The sequence below is a fragment of the Lontra canadensis genome, unplaced genomic scaffold (genome assembly GCF_010015895.1).
Source record: "Lontra canadensis isolate GAN:19392208 unplaced genomic scaffold, GSC_riverotter_1.0 scaffold40, whole genome shotgun sequence".
Classification (NCBI taxonomy): Eukaryota; Metazoa; Chordata; class Mammalia; order Carnivora; family Mustelidae; genus Lontra; species Lontra canadensis.
In genome coordinates, this window is record NW_022631034.1 from 4220106 (window position 1) to 4235410 (window position 15305).

The window sequence follows — 15305 nt, forward strand, 5'->3', positions numbered from 1 at the left end:
ATGCTTTCTCTCTCACACTCTCTCTCTCAAATAAATAAATAAAATCTTTTTTAAAATTAAATAAATAAAACAAAAAGGACTTAAAAAATCAACTGGCTTTACATTTGTAAAATCAGAAAAACATGCAGGCAATTCTAAAACAAAAATAAACAAAAATAATCTGAGAAAATTTAAATTTCTTAGTGGGGTGCCTGGGTGGCTCAGTCGGTTAAGCATCTGCCTTTGGCTCAGGTCATGATCCCAGGGTCCTGGGGTTGTGTCCCACGTCAAGGTCCCGGCTCAACGGGGATTGTGTTTCCCCACTCCACCCCTCTCCCCTGCTCTCTATCTCACCATTTCTCTCAAATAAATACATAAAATCTTTTAAAAAAAAAACAAAATTCTTACACTGTTTTTACCACTTTCTGAGATAATACAAAAATATTCTCTAGTATTAGAAAAAAATTTTAAAGGATATTAGATTTATACCCTTATATTAGCAATACTGAAATTAAATAAGCTTAAATTTTACCTGACATTAAGTTTCTGAAGATTTTCTAACTCTCTTATAGCAGAAGGAAGGGATGTCAGCTGGTTATCATGTATCTAAAATGTATTAAAAAGAAGTCAATTAGCTTAGTCTTATAATTAACCACATATGAGTTTGCCATTGTACAAAGTTTTTCAACAATAATTCTGTTATTCTAATTCAATAGTATAGTTGGAGTATTAATTTGTTCTATGTACAGAAGAAGAAAAGGAATTTGAAGTTGACTAAGCTCCTGTTCAAAAATCATGAAGTGGTAAGTCATCAATTTTAGATATTACAATTAAAATCACTGAGTGGAATCTCAGTCTCACATGAGAGATGAGAGGGTTAGAAACAATTAGCACTTGATGGTATGATTCATGTCAACATATACCAAAAAAAAAAAAAAAAAAAAAAAAAAAACAAGAAAGAGGAGAGGGAACCTCTATTATGTTCTCATATTATTTTCAAGATACAAGGAACCTTAGAGAACATCTAAGCCAATCCATGCATTTTGTAAATGAGGAAAATAAAATCTTCTCTAGAAATTTGACCAGATCTAACACTTTCTGACATGAATTGGAAGATTTCTGATGTTCCTAAGTAAAGTACATCCAAACTCCAGAGACTGTGAAATAAACTACTCATGCTTTACCGTATGACATGGCAATGAGACTAAAAAACTGCCCTTGAATAAACACACAAAAAGTTAAGTTCAATAATTTAAGTCAGTATTGAAGCTTAAAAAAAAAAAAGTAATTTCAAGTACTGCTTTAATGTCCAGAATAATGAAGAGAAAAATAATAGCAATAAAAAAAAGATGAGCAACAGCAACCACTTGTTAAATATGGATTCTGTTTGCATGTAATAATGCATCAAATTCTAATAACAATTTTTAAAAATAAGTAGTGTCAGTCCCAGTTTATAGATGTGGAAACTGAGGTACAATGAAGTAACTTTCCCAAGGTCACACAGCTATCAAGTGATAGTCAGAATTGGAAACCTGATGTTCTATAAGTGCACTGTTAACCATTAGGCTATGCCTATCAGTAATTTATTCTTCCTTGCATTCTACCAATTAAACACGTTTTTTGCTTATCAAAGCCTAAATTTACCTTCAGAGTCTCTTTAACTAATGACCCATATTTGTATCCGTCAACTTACATCAAGAACAGTGAGTGCAGGCAGGAGTCGTAGGTCATCTGTAAGTGACTGAAGTTTATTGTTGGATATGATTAGTTTGGTCAAATCCGTCTGCTCCCACCATCGCTCAGTAGTACTGAATGAAAGATTCTGATTAGCTTCCTCAGGAATATCCACATTTATTCTCCAGACACACTGAGGTACTATTTCCATCACCACCACATCAAGAAGAAAGAAAAGAAATGAGATACTAAGTGACATACTTCTATAATAGCCATTCAGTTTATCTATCGAAAAGCATTTTCTGAAACAGTAAAACTTTTTAAAAATTCAAAAAGCAATAATTTACATCCAAAGTTGATTTTATTCAAAAACAGAGTATGTATTTTATATATTAAATCTTACTTTTTTGGGAAGATTTTATTTATTTGTCAGAGAGAGAGAAAGAGCACAAGAAGGTCAAGGGGCAGGCAGAGGGAGAAGGAAAAGCAGGATCCCTGCTAAGCAAGAAGCCCAATGTGGGACTTGATCCCAGGACCCTAAGATCACAACCTGAGCCAAAAGCAGATGTTTAACCATCTGAGCCACCCAGATGCCCCTTACTTTTATTTTCATTCAGCTATATTTACTATACACATACTCTTCATAGTACATTGTAGTAGATATATAAGACAATAAGGAAGAAACTGTACCATTATGCTAACACGATAAAAGTATGAAAATCAACATTTATAAGATGATGTCATTAAGTTTTACAACAGGAGTATATAGTGTCTGAAAAAGCACTGGTAATAGTAATAGCTAATAAGTAAGAGGTAATTTTCTAACATACTCATTTAAACTTCATAATATTTCTGTGACATAGATGCTATTACTATTCTCATTTTATAGGCAAGAAAAATGGGGCACAGAATTTACCCAGGGTTATACAGCTAGTAGGTAGCAGAAATGGGATTCAAACACCTGCATAGCTATATTGCCTTGACTCTCAGTAGACATCTGGAAGGCATAACTAATTCTGGTAGCTGCTATTTTACCTAACATACAATTTTATTTCTTACTCCATCACACAACATCGTGTGAATTCTACTGCAGCAAACACAGTAACTTCTTAAACATAGCAAATAAGACCATATATGTTGAACAGGGAGAGTCCAAGTTCACCACTAAAAAATTTGAAACTCCAGAAGGTATTAACTTGCTATAGTGTTACACCAAAACTATTTTAAAGTCCTTCATTCCAGGGCACCTGGTGGGCTCAGTCGCCTCTGTCTTCAGCTCAGGTCATGATCCCTGAGTACTGGGACTGAGCCCCACATCAGGCTCCCTGCTCAGTGGGGAGCCTGCTTCCCCCTCTCCCTCTGCCTGCTCCTACTCAGCCCCACTTGTGCTCTCTCTCTAACTCTTTCAAATAAATAAAATCTTAACAAAAAAAGGGGGGGGTTCTTCATTCCTTCATAAAAGTAGGACTATACAGTAGTATGATTAGAACTTTCATCAAGGCAACAATTGATTATATCCTGCAGTCACTGACAAAGATTTCAGAATGAGACTAAATGGAAAGGTGTTGTCAAAGTTTCAAGTTCAGGACACTGAAGTATAATTCAGGATTACTAATCTGATATAATGGTTTTATAGAAGCAAAGCAGAGTTTCTGAAATCCAGGAGACTTACGCTCCTTCAAAAAAATGGGGTGTCTATATTCATATTAGAATGAATGAAAAGATCCCTCTCCTACCCCTTCTCTCTGGTTAGGTAGTCACTTTATAATTCTACAAATGAATCCAGCTACTATGAATATTATAGAATATAAGCCCATTTATTTTTCTTTTTGTGGATTGTGGTTTATTTTTAAAGCAAAGCAAAATAAAAAGAATTCACTCTCCCCAACTTTTTCGAGAGCAAAAGCACCATAAAATGTGCCACTGTTACTAGTATTACTATTACTACTGCTACCATTATTATTATTATTTTGGTATATAGGTATAGATGGTTGAGTAAGAATAAGAAATGACAAATCAACTCAGATTAGAATGTGAATTTATTGACACCAAAAGAGTCCATATAAATGGGGATGTTCATGTATTTGACTAAATATCAGTGTTATTCTTGAGAAAAATTTTTTTATAAGTTACCAATGAGCCATCCAGGTTTCGTTACCAACAAACATTTCCAGAATAAAAAAAGAGGCAAGACAAAACAATACAAAACACACACAAAAAGGCAGAAGAAACTATATGATATGTACAACTCTACTCCTAAGAAAATACATAGAGCATTTGTGCATCTATTTTTCTCTGATACTTATATAGAGGTACATTAAGATGATTATAATTAATAAGCAATGTAATAACAAATTTTGGTGGGGATGAAGGCAAGGAGCACAAGAAATTTACAGACAACATAATGAAAATATCTGTTACCCGTCAACTACACTAAATATATGTTACAATGTTATCATTATTTCAGATTTTTCTGTTAGCAAAATTTGTCCTTGTGGGAACTATCAAGGTACGGATAACTGTTGATACTACAGTGTTACTGAACATGTATCAATTTGCTTTTCCAGAAATACGTTTCCCCATTACTGTTTGTGAGGTATCCCAATTTCTTCAAGAGCTTAGAGCATCAAGATTTATGTCACTTTTCTTCTCCTACCCAAAAACAGAAAGAACCACTAAAAGTTACAAAAAATCCTAATTATAGAGGAATTCTTTAGAGTTATCCTAAAATAGCTTACCAATGCATAAAACAGATACTATCAGGTAAAGATAAATGTCAATAGGCATATAAATGTGACAAAAATTATGATATAGTCAGGTTGTTTATTTATTTATTTATTTGGCTCCACATCCGGCGTGGAGGCCAACATAGGGCTTGAACTTACAATCCTGAGATCAAGACCTGAGATCAAAATTTGGACACTTAACCAACTGAGCCACCCAAGTGTTCTTCATTTACTTTATGTAATATTTAAAGTATTATATAAAAAGTCAAATATATACATACATTTAAAGAACAGTATAATGAAGTACACTCCATTATCCACCACCCACCTATAACAATTATCAACTCCAGTCTTGCTTCATAAATAACCTCATTTTATAATGATATAAGCAACAATCACAAACTAGAAAAAGAAGAAATTAAACACAAAGCAAACAAAAGCAAAGAAATAAAGAGGGGAAATCAATGAAACAGAATAGGTAAAAAGCAATTAAACCAATACCTGGTTCTTTGAAAATTGAAATATCACCTTAGATCCTACAGATGTTAAAAGGAAGAGACTATTATAAACAACTTCACATCTATAAACTCAATAGCTTAAATAAAATGAACAAATTCCCTGAAATGGGGGGAAAATCCGCAACAATATGAAATCTGAGTAGCCTTGCATCTATTAAAGAAATTGAATTTGCTATTTTAAATATTCCCATTTAAATATTTAAAACATACTTAAAACAAAGAAAACTCCAGGACCAGATGGCTTCACTGGTGAATTCTAACAGACATTTGGAGTAGAAATGATACTAATTCTACATAGACTCTTTCAGAAAATGGAGGAAAGAACAATCTCTATCTCATTTTATAAAGCCAGCATTACCACAATAACAAAACCAAAGACATTAAAAGAAAAAGAAAAAAGAAAGAAAAAGAAAAAAGCTACAAGCCAAACTCCCTAATGATTATAGACCCAAAATTCCTAACAAATTACCTACATATAAAAAATATATCACAACCAAGTGGTAATTACATCAAGAATGCAGGAGTGTTTTAACATCTAAAGATCAATGAGATCGTCATATTAACAGAAAAAAGATACCAATGATTTTCAAGAAATGCAAAAAAAAAAAAATCTGACAAGATAAAAACTTTCAAAAAAACTAAGTATTGAAGGGAATTCTTTTGACCTAATAGCAGGTTTCTATGAAAAGGCTACAACTAACATCATACATAATGGTAAAAACTAGGTGATTTCTCTCAGTGTCTTCTTAAGACAAGGATGCCCATTATCACAACTTCAGAATTCTACTCTGGGTCCTGACCAATGCAATAAGGAAAGTAAATAAATGGCATTCAGATTGGAAAGGAAAAAGTAAAACCATCTCTATTATTAGAAAACATGATCGTCTATGTAGAAAATCCTAAGGAACCTATAAGAAAATTATATGGAATGGGTTTAGAGATTCCACAGAATTCAAGGTTAATATACAAAAATCAACTGTGCTTCTAGGTATTAGCAATCAATAAATGAAAAACTCTTTTAGATGCTTAAAGATTCATAAGACACAGCATCTATGAAATACTCAGGGCTAAGCTTGACAAATCAATGCAAAACCTGCGGTATGAAAATAAAAAATACTGCTGTGAAAATTTAGAGAAGGTCTAGATAAGCAGACAAATATACCAAATTATAAACTAATTTAAGTTGTCACTTCTCCCCAAGGTGACTTACAGATTCAGCACAGTCATAATCAAAATCTCAGATGGCGCTGCTAGAGAAATTAACAAGCTGATTCTAAAATGTATTACCAAACACAAAAGAACTAAAATAATTTTTGAAACAGTAGAAAAAAATTGCAGAACTTAATGATACTTGATTTAAAGTCTTAACTATAAAACTTGTCAAGACAGTGTATTAGTATAAGGATATATAAATCAATAGAAAAGATGAGTTCAGGAAAATTCCATGCAATAATATATTGTCAACCAATTTTCAACAGAAATGCCAATTTAATAAGAAATAGTCTCCTTCAACAAATTGCACTGGAACTGTAAATTCATATAGATAAAAAAAGAACTTCAACCTTTACCTTATGACACACTCTAACCTTAACTTAAAATAGATGATAGTCTTAAATATGAAAGACAAAACTATAAAAATTCTAAAAGAAAGCAGAGGAGAAAATCTTCGCAGCTCCTGGATGGATAAAATTTCTTAGTACAGAAAAAGTACAAATCCCAAAAGAAAAAATAATTGATAAGTTGGACTTCCTCAAAATTGAAAACTTCTGTTTTTCTAAAGAAATCATTAATCCTCAGACCACGAAAATATATTAGATATCGATAGAGACAGATATCTGAATACTTCTATCCCAAAACATAAAAGGTCTTACAACTTAAATACAAATAGCCCAACTTAAAAACAGACAAAAAATCTGAACACTTGGTAGAAGAGATACAAATGGCCAATGAATAGTTGAAAAAGATGCTCAACATCATGAGTCATTAAGGAAATGTAAATAAAACCATAAGGAGGTAGGCACTACAACACAAGAATGGCTAATATCAAAAAGACTGACAATACAAACTGTTGGTAATCTAGAGCAACTAAATCTCTTGTTTACTAGGAGCAAAAAGCTTGGTAAATTCTTATAAAGTTAAATATATACTTACTACTATATGTCAAGCAATTCTATTCTCAGGTATGTAACTCACCAGGAATGATAACATATGTCTACGCAAAGACTGTACTTGAAAACTCATGGTAGTTTTACTCATAACAGCCAAAAACTAGAAGCAAATCAAATGTTGATCAACAGGTGAATGGATAAAAATTGAGGTGTATATATATATATACATATACATATATGTATATGTGTGTGTATGTATATATATACATGTGTATGTATATATACACACAAACACATACACACATACATACAATGGACTATTACTCAACAATAAAAAAATACTGATACAAACTACATGGAGGAACCTCAGAAAACATACTAAGAGAAGCCTAAAACAAGACAAAAATTGCAAATGTATAATTCCGTGTAAATGAAATTCTAGAAGCAACTAAACTGTATTGACAAAAGCAGATCACTGATTGTGTAGAATTAGCAATGAGGGTTGACTGACAAAAAAGGGGCTTAAGGGAACTTTTTGAGTGTTGGAAATATTCTATACTTTTTATTGTGGTAGTAATTACACAATTTCATGTATGTGTAAATGTGTGTGTGTGTGTGTGTGTACGCATATATATACATCAAAACTCACTAAATGGTACAGTTTAAAATGGATGCACACATTGTTTGTAAATTATATCCCAATAAGGTTAACTCAAAATAAGATAAACGTGATGTAATGTATCAAGGCAATCTTATGTGTGCATATATTCATTCACATATGTGTATGTATATATACATATATATCAAGGTATATATATGCATAAATACACATACATATATACACCTTCATACACAGATACATATATTTCTCACAAGATGATAATTGTCTCAAATAGTACTACTCGATACAACTTTCTGCAATGATGGAAATATCCTATATGCTGCACTATTCAATATGGTAGCCACTAGTTGCATACAGCTATTGAACACTTAAAATGTGGCTAAGGTGACTGAAGAACATAATTTTTAATTTTATTTAATTTTGGTTAATTAACATTTAAATAGCCATACATGACTAGAGGCTTCTGCAATGAACAGAATGGCCATTAACAAAGCCTGGGAAAAGACTTCTTTGCATATTTTTGGGGGCATATTACTCACTGATAATAGCTAATTATAGAAATAGGGACTACCGATGGATTGATGCCAGAGAACTTGTCTAATTTGGGGAAGACACTTAGAGGCGGGTATGGTTAGAAACAGAGAAGAAATTTTTTTAAAAAGTTTAAAATGGTTTTTACATGGAAGAATAAAAGAATGTGTAGCCAGTAAACTACAGAAGCAACAAATTACGAAATTGAGAAATCTTTTTTGACAGTTTTGAACAGTTTCATATATATAATGATCACCCATAGTATATGCTATTTCCTTAAAGTGGAAAACCATAATTATTCCTGTGAAGGTCTATATACTCATATACGTAGATTCCATCTTCTAAAAGCTTGTAAATATGTTAAACTATGATACACGTGATGACATTCTGGATGTATCACTGACCAAAGAGAGAACTAAGCCTTGGTTTAAACTGTGCAACTAATCAAACTGGCCAGTAATCCAACATCTCTGGTTACCAATTTCCTTGTTGATTAAATGAGAGAGCCCCACAGTAACTTAAATGCTAGGATGTAGCAAAAAGTCTTTTGCTAGGTGCAGAATAATATTTTAATATCAGCTTATCCTACAAATGCCATTCACTAAACCCTCTACCCAATTATGAGGATTTTACAAGAATCAACCAGTTAAGACTAGCACTATGCAAAAGATCAGGGAAAGCTCACTGATAAATATTCCAAATTTCTCACAGTAGTTTATTCGTGGCAACCAATGGCCCCTTTACATTAAAGAAAGAATCCCCTACTGACTATTCAGAATACTGCAGTGTCACTTTCAGACTATCTTTAAAGTTCAATAAGAAACAAATACAGTCATACACATATACACACATACCACCAGAGTAAAATCGAATAGTTATAGAGAAAGCATTAACTCAGTTTCAGCTTGAATATCTTTGTGTTTTAGAACACCAGAGTCATTTTTATATTAGAATGTATGAAGAGAACTGTTCTCTCTTGAAGTCCAGCAAGATACTGTTAAAAAAACAAAAACAAAAACAAAAAAAAACCAACAATACGAAACAATGCTTAACATATAAAAAAGGAAAACATTTTTTTACCAATCACTTTAAGAGAAAAACAAGTTTAAATTTATACTTTGAGGGTATATTCAGTTTTATAGTGAAGATAAAACTCATTGAAACTATAATTCCATTCTTCTCAATCGGTACTTTTTCTGTGACAGTATCATTGACAGATGGCATTCACTCAACTAATGCTCCCATCCTTTCCTACCTAAGAAAACATATTAAAATGCAACTGAGTGAACATATTAATATAAACATAAGTTTAAGTTCTGCACTAATTTATTAAACAAATTTTGGCACTGATAGTAACCTGAGATATACTTCTCAAGAGACTGAAACAATGAAGTTCAGAACTATTTTAACAGACAAAGAAATAGGAATGGCACTTTCAATTAACCATCTAGTTCCTTGTTTCATAATCCAAACAAGCAGATTTCCCTGGATTTCAGTATACTAAAAACCAAATGTTTACCTCAAGATTCTGTCATTGTATACAGATTAAAACACTTTCCTCTTGTTTTCATTTCTAAGAATGTTCCAGAATAGCTTGTTTGGATGATCCACTCAATAGTTTCTTTCTGAAATTACTATTTTTTTAAGATTTTATTTATTCATTTGACAGGCAGAGATCACAAGAGGCAGAGAAGCAGGCAGAGAGAGAAGAGGAAGCAGGCTCCCCGCTGAGCAGAGAGCCCAATGCGGGGTTCGATCTCAGGACCCCGGGATCATGACCTGAGCCGAAGGCAGAGGCTTTAACTCACTGAGCCACCCAGGCGCCCCTCTTTCTGAAATTATTATTAAAATCTGATACTTTGGCTAATTATTATAAGCTGCTCATAACAATTAAATTCAATTAAGACAACTAGTAGTCAAAATAGCGTTAAGCTAAATAGTAAAGCAGAAAGCAGTTAATACAGATTTAAGGATGGCTATTTAAAACTTGGGAAATACATGGTTCATGTTACACTTTTTACTGTGTCATAACAAACTTTACACACTTTTTTTAAAAAGGCAAATTCTCAGTACCTTAAAACAGATGGCATGACATCTTGAGGCCTAGATGCTCTAGACCTATTTACTTAATTCCACAAACGGAAACTAACCAAACTGCTCTCTGCAAAATAAGGATAGCCTTATACCCATTTTTCCCTTTCAAATAATATGATATCCAAACAAATTTAATTGGTTTAGAAAATTATCCTCTTACCAATATTCTTGTCAGTTCAATCATGTGGTTTCCTTTAAAATTTACAGCATTCTTTTGTTCCAAACTCTGGCACCTTTTACTTTCATTGAATTTTTGATGTATCATCCAAAAACATTTTCTACACTACTATCCTACCAATGTCATGTAACCACAAGGCAACAATCAATACCACCTTTTCAACTCCATCTTTCTTTTACCTGGTCCAACGAAAAAGCTACAGTATCTATACTAAACCAAGCAATGACATATTTCTGTGTACTTGCTCAGAAAAGGAGCTGTCATTCAAAAATTTCCATAATGTTTCTGATATTCTTCTTTGAAGTTGGTTATTAACAGTTATTTTGTTTCAGCACACCTTTATCAGGAAGTTACAGAACTGACACTTAAGAATGATAGCTTAAAAAAACTGCCAACAATCTTTGAACATTTTAGTAAATTATAGTAATCATAAGACCAAATATTAAAGTCATTAAGAATAATCAGATTATTCAAGTGACACCAAAAAATGTCCCAACAGTAGTCCAGCAGAACACAATTCTAAGTTTGTTTAAAAAAAAAAAAAAAAGGCAAATTATATGCACACAAAAAACTTTAGAAGAAAAACCTTCAAAATATCAACAGTGACTAACCCTGAATGACTATTTTCCCTTTTTATGCTTTCTATAGATTATACTTTTCCTATAATAGACACAATGCTTTTATAAAGAAGAAAATGATAAATGGATATTTTCTAAAAGAACTATGGGCTATCAAAAGAAAGGGTACTAAAAGCTGTCAAGAGTATTCATTTCCATTACAGGTAAAAATTAATGTGTACAGTTAACACCCTATTAGGGTAATAAAATCTCTCACTGCTCTTAGAGCTTCCACTAAGAAGAATCAATTCAAGAAGGCCACCATCTAAGAGAAAGAATAAACAGAATTTTAACTGCTTTGGGTTATATACATCAAAATTAAAACCCAGGTTCTATTTTTCCAATATAGAAATAACGGACATGAGCAATTTTAAATTGCTGCATAAATATGGCAGGAAGAAAGACCTGGAGTACAACACAAAAATTTGTTTAATGTGCAATTCTTGATAAATAAATCTGAATAAAACACATTAAAATGCCTATGTGACTATAAATTGAAGTGTTAATTTGCTTCTTCACAATATCTGGAAGAAACATAGATAGAAGGTATATAACAAATGCAATTTAAATAAGTATCTGTAACTCCCCACAGCATTCAAACACTTTCATATTTATTATCTCATATCTTTCATATAAAATATCTCATGATCTCTCATACATATTGTAAGCAATCAGAAAGAAGCCATGTTTGATCACTGCTTCTGCACATATGAAGATAATAAAAATAACAAGAGGACTTTTTTATTTTTATTTATTTATTTGGAGCTACGGGGAGGGGGTTCGGGGGGAAGGGCAGAGGGAGAGAGAGAATCTTAAGCAAGCTCCACGCCCATTGTGGAGCCCAATGCGGGGTTTGATCTCAGGACCCTGAGATCATGACCTGAGCAGAAATTAAGAGTCAGATGCTTAACCAACTGAACCACCCAGGCACCCTAGGAAGACTTTTTTTAAAAATGAGTATATTTTTAGAAGTATAACAATGTGTAGACCAGTAAAAGGGACAACTTAGTAAAAGTTTATCATAAAATAGTGATCATTTTTCTATAATTACTTTATATCAAAAAACATAACCACTTACATAGCTTTTATCTATACATCATATAACACGGACTTTAAAAAATCCTAACTAACAGGCCACTGGCCTTCTATGTATCACTTATTCATTGAACCCTAAATTACTGAACAGAGATATGCAGCATAAAAAGATGAAGGACAACCATGCTAAAAAGTAAGAAAACAAACAACCCAATTCAAAAATGGACAAAAGATCTGAACGGGCACCACACCAAAGAAAATAAACAGATGGCAAACAAGCTTATGAAAAGATGTTCCACATCATATGTCAGTAGGGAATAGGAAACTAAAACAACATTAAGATAAGACTACATACTTATTGGAATGGCTAAACTCTAAAAACTTGATAATACCAAATATCGGCAAGGATGTGTAACAACAGGAACTTTCATTCATTGCTATTGAGAGTGCAAAATGGTACACTCACTCTGGAAGACAGTCTGGCAATTTCCTATAAAGCTAAGTGTAGCCTTACCATGTGATCTAGCAATGGTACTCCTAATTAGTTGAAAATTGAAAAATACACCCACACAAAAACCTGAGCACCAAGAGCAGCTTTATTCATAAGTGCCAATAACTAGAAAAAACAAAGATGTCCTTCAAAAAGTAAATGGATAAAATGGTACATCCAAACCATAGAATATTCAGTGATAAAAAAGAAATGAGTTATCAAGCCACAAAAAGACATGGAGGAAGCTTAAATGCATACTTAGTGAAAAAAGCCAGTCAAAAAAGTTACATATTGTGTGATTCCAATTATATGGTATTTGGGGAAAGGCGAAACTAAAGGAGCAGAAAGATTGGTGGCTGCCAGTCTTGCCACAATGAATAGGTAGAGTTCAGAGGATTTTTAGGGCAGTAAAATTATTCTATATAACACCATAATGGTGGATACAGGACATTATGCATTTCTCAAAACTCACAGAACTGTACAATACAATGAGTGAACAGTAATGTGAACTATGGACTTTAATTAATACTAATGTATCAGTATTAGCTCATCAATTGTAACAAGTACACTACGTTAATGTAAGGTGTTAATAAAGGAGAAACCACAAGCTGGAGAAAGGGTGTATATGGAAACCCTGTACTATCTGTTCAATTTTCTGTAAACCTAAAACTATTTTAAAAAGACTGTCGTTCTACAATCTAAACATCGTTTTAAATGGTTAGTTGTTCGGGGAAAAGAATTTTTCATTACTGTTATTGCTGTTAAAGTATAGGATTCTGAGAAAAAATAGGAGGGCCTTGTAAATACAGAAGGGCAAGATTTCAAAAGGTTTTTGTATGTAGCACTAAGAATTTTATACTGAATCTTGTGATGTATGGGGAGTCATTAAATGTGAGTGACATAATAAGATCCAGGTTTTAGAAAGATAACTCTTGGTAATGACACTGATTTAGAGTGTGAGACTTAAAGAAATCCAGGAAAGTATTTAGGAAGCTATTACAATGTTTACAGTAATAGCAATAAAAATGGTAACAATTTTTACTGTGCACTTTTTATGTACGAAGTACTTTGTGCACTTGGTAATTAAACCTTAATAGGCCCTATTATCACTATCATATTATAAATGAGAAAATAAGGTACAGTGAAATTAAGCATCTCAAAATTACATAAGCAAAGATATGCAGATAAGGAGCATGGCTCCATAAGGGGCTATACATGGTTCAGAATTACAGTGGTTTGGGTGTCAAGGTTGAATGACAAGGGCTGTTGAAGGCTATAGCTAGATAAACATCTTCTACATTATGGTAACAAAGACTTCTTTTTGATTTATAAGCTACAAATTCCATGTGCTTCTCCCATTTATAGTTTTCTCCTCTATGAAATACTATACATCCACTCATTCAACATAATTTTTTGAGTACCTAATATGTGCCAGGTATTGTGGTAGGCACTGTTTATACAATGATAACCTAAATAGCCCTTCACTCCATTGAGTGAAGAGTGAACATGGGAGTGTTCATGGAGTGAAGAGTTAAAATTCATTTGCTCCCTTAAAATTTTAACAGACAAAATCATCTGGGTCCAATAAAAAGTACATTCTAGTACAGCACTTAGTATTTGGAAAGATTCATTCACTCACTTACTCCTTCCACAAACATTGAATAAGAATCTATTACGAACCAAGAACTGTTTTGGTTGTTAGTGATACAACAATGGGTAACAGAAAGCTCCTTGATTTCATGAAACCAACATTCTAGTGGGAGAGCAGGTAAGACAATAAACAAATGCATAATATAAATTCTAATAGTGAAATGTTATTAAAAAATTAAACAGGTAAAAACAAAAACCAACCAACCATAGTGTTAGCAATGATATTTATTGATTAGGGCAAGTTAGGAAGGACCTGTCTGAGGTGTGACCTTCGAGCAGAGTCCTACAGGAAGCAAAAAGCCCTAGTCAGGTAGCAAGGAAAATGTTCCAGGCTCTGGGAAAACCAAATGTGTATGTACAGCTGTAGCTTTAAGATAGTTATGTTTCCATTGATTAAAAGCTTTTCCAAATAGAGCAGAGATTTAATGTCATATACCCTTTGATTTGTTCTGAAAGTATTTGCTTGGTCCACTCTATACATGACACAATAAAAAAGCAATCATTAAAAAGAAAATGGAAGGTCTCAATCCCAGATAGCCTAAAACCTGAATTTTTTTTTATGATTTTATTTATTTATTTGACACACAGAGATCACAAGTAGGCAGAGAGGCGGGCAGAGAGAGAGAGGGGGAGGCAAGCAGGCTCCCCGATGCGGGGCTCAATCCCAGGACCATGAGATCATGACCTGAGCCAAAGGCAGAGGCTTTAACCCACTGAGCCATCCAGCCGCCCCTCAAACCTGAATTTAAGTAGAGAAAAACATTACAGGAAGAATGCTATATTCTCTCTTCCCACTCCTTCCCTTACACAAGAGACAATCACAAGTGCATCTGGCTACTATTCATTCATGGTACACAGGTGCTTGTTGATCTTTACTAGGTTTCTGAAGATGGTCCGAAATTTATTTTGTATGGCATCTATCTAGATCCTCAATCTAGGAAATATGCTCATTATTCCTCGAGGAAAAGTAGGAACTGAACGGGCCTGACCTAACTAGTGGGAATATGATGGGTGCCTCAATTAGAGCCCGAGGGTCCTGGCTAGGAGACTGTGGCAAAGATGTCAGAAGCAGGCCAAGGAAAG

At 33.2% G+C, this 15305-nt stretch overlaps 1 protein-coding gene across 5 annotated transcripts in view; it reads right to left on the reverse strand.

Annotated features, from left to right (window-relative positions):
• Positions 1–15305, reverse strand: part of LRRC40 (leucine rich repeat containing 40) — a 55356-nt gene that overhangs the window by 39806 nt on the left and 245 nt on the right. For all 5 annotated transcript variants that reach the window (XR_004384115.1, XM_032870089.1, XM_032870088.1 and 2 more), the window contains exons 2-3: positions 1673–1854; positions 512–585 (exon numbers count right to left, since the gene is read on the reverse strand). Coding sequence is in view for 4 of the 5 variants with exons in the window: in XM_032870089.1 (XP_032725980.1) it covers positions 512–585; positions 1673–1854 (256 nt within the window). In the remaining variant the exon portion in view is untranslated. The remainder of the gene's footprint in view (positions 1–511; positions 586–1672; positions 1855–15305) is intronic.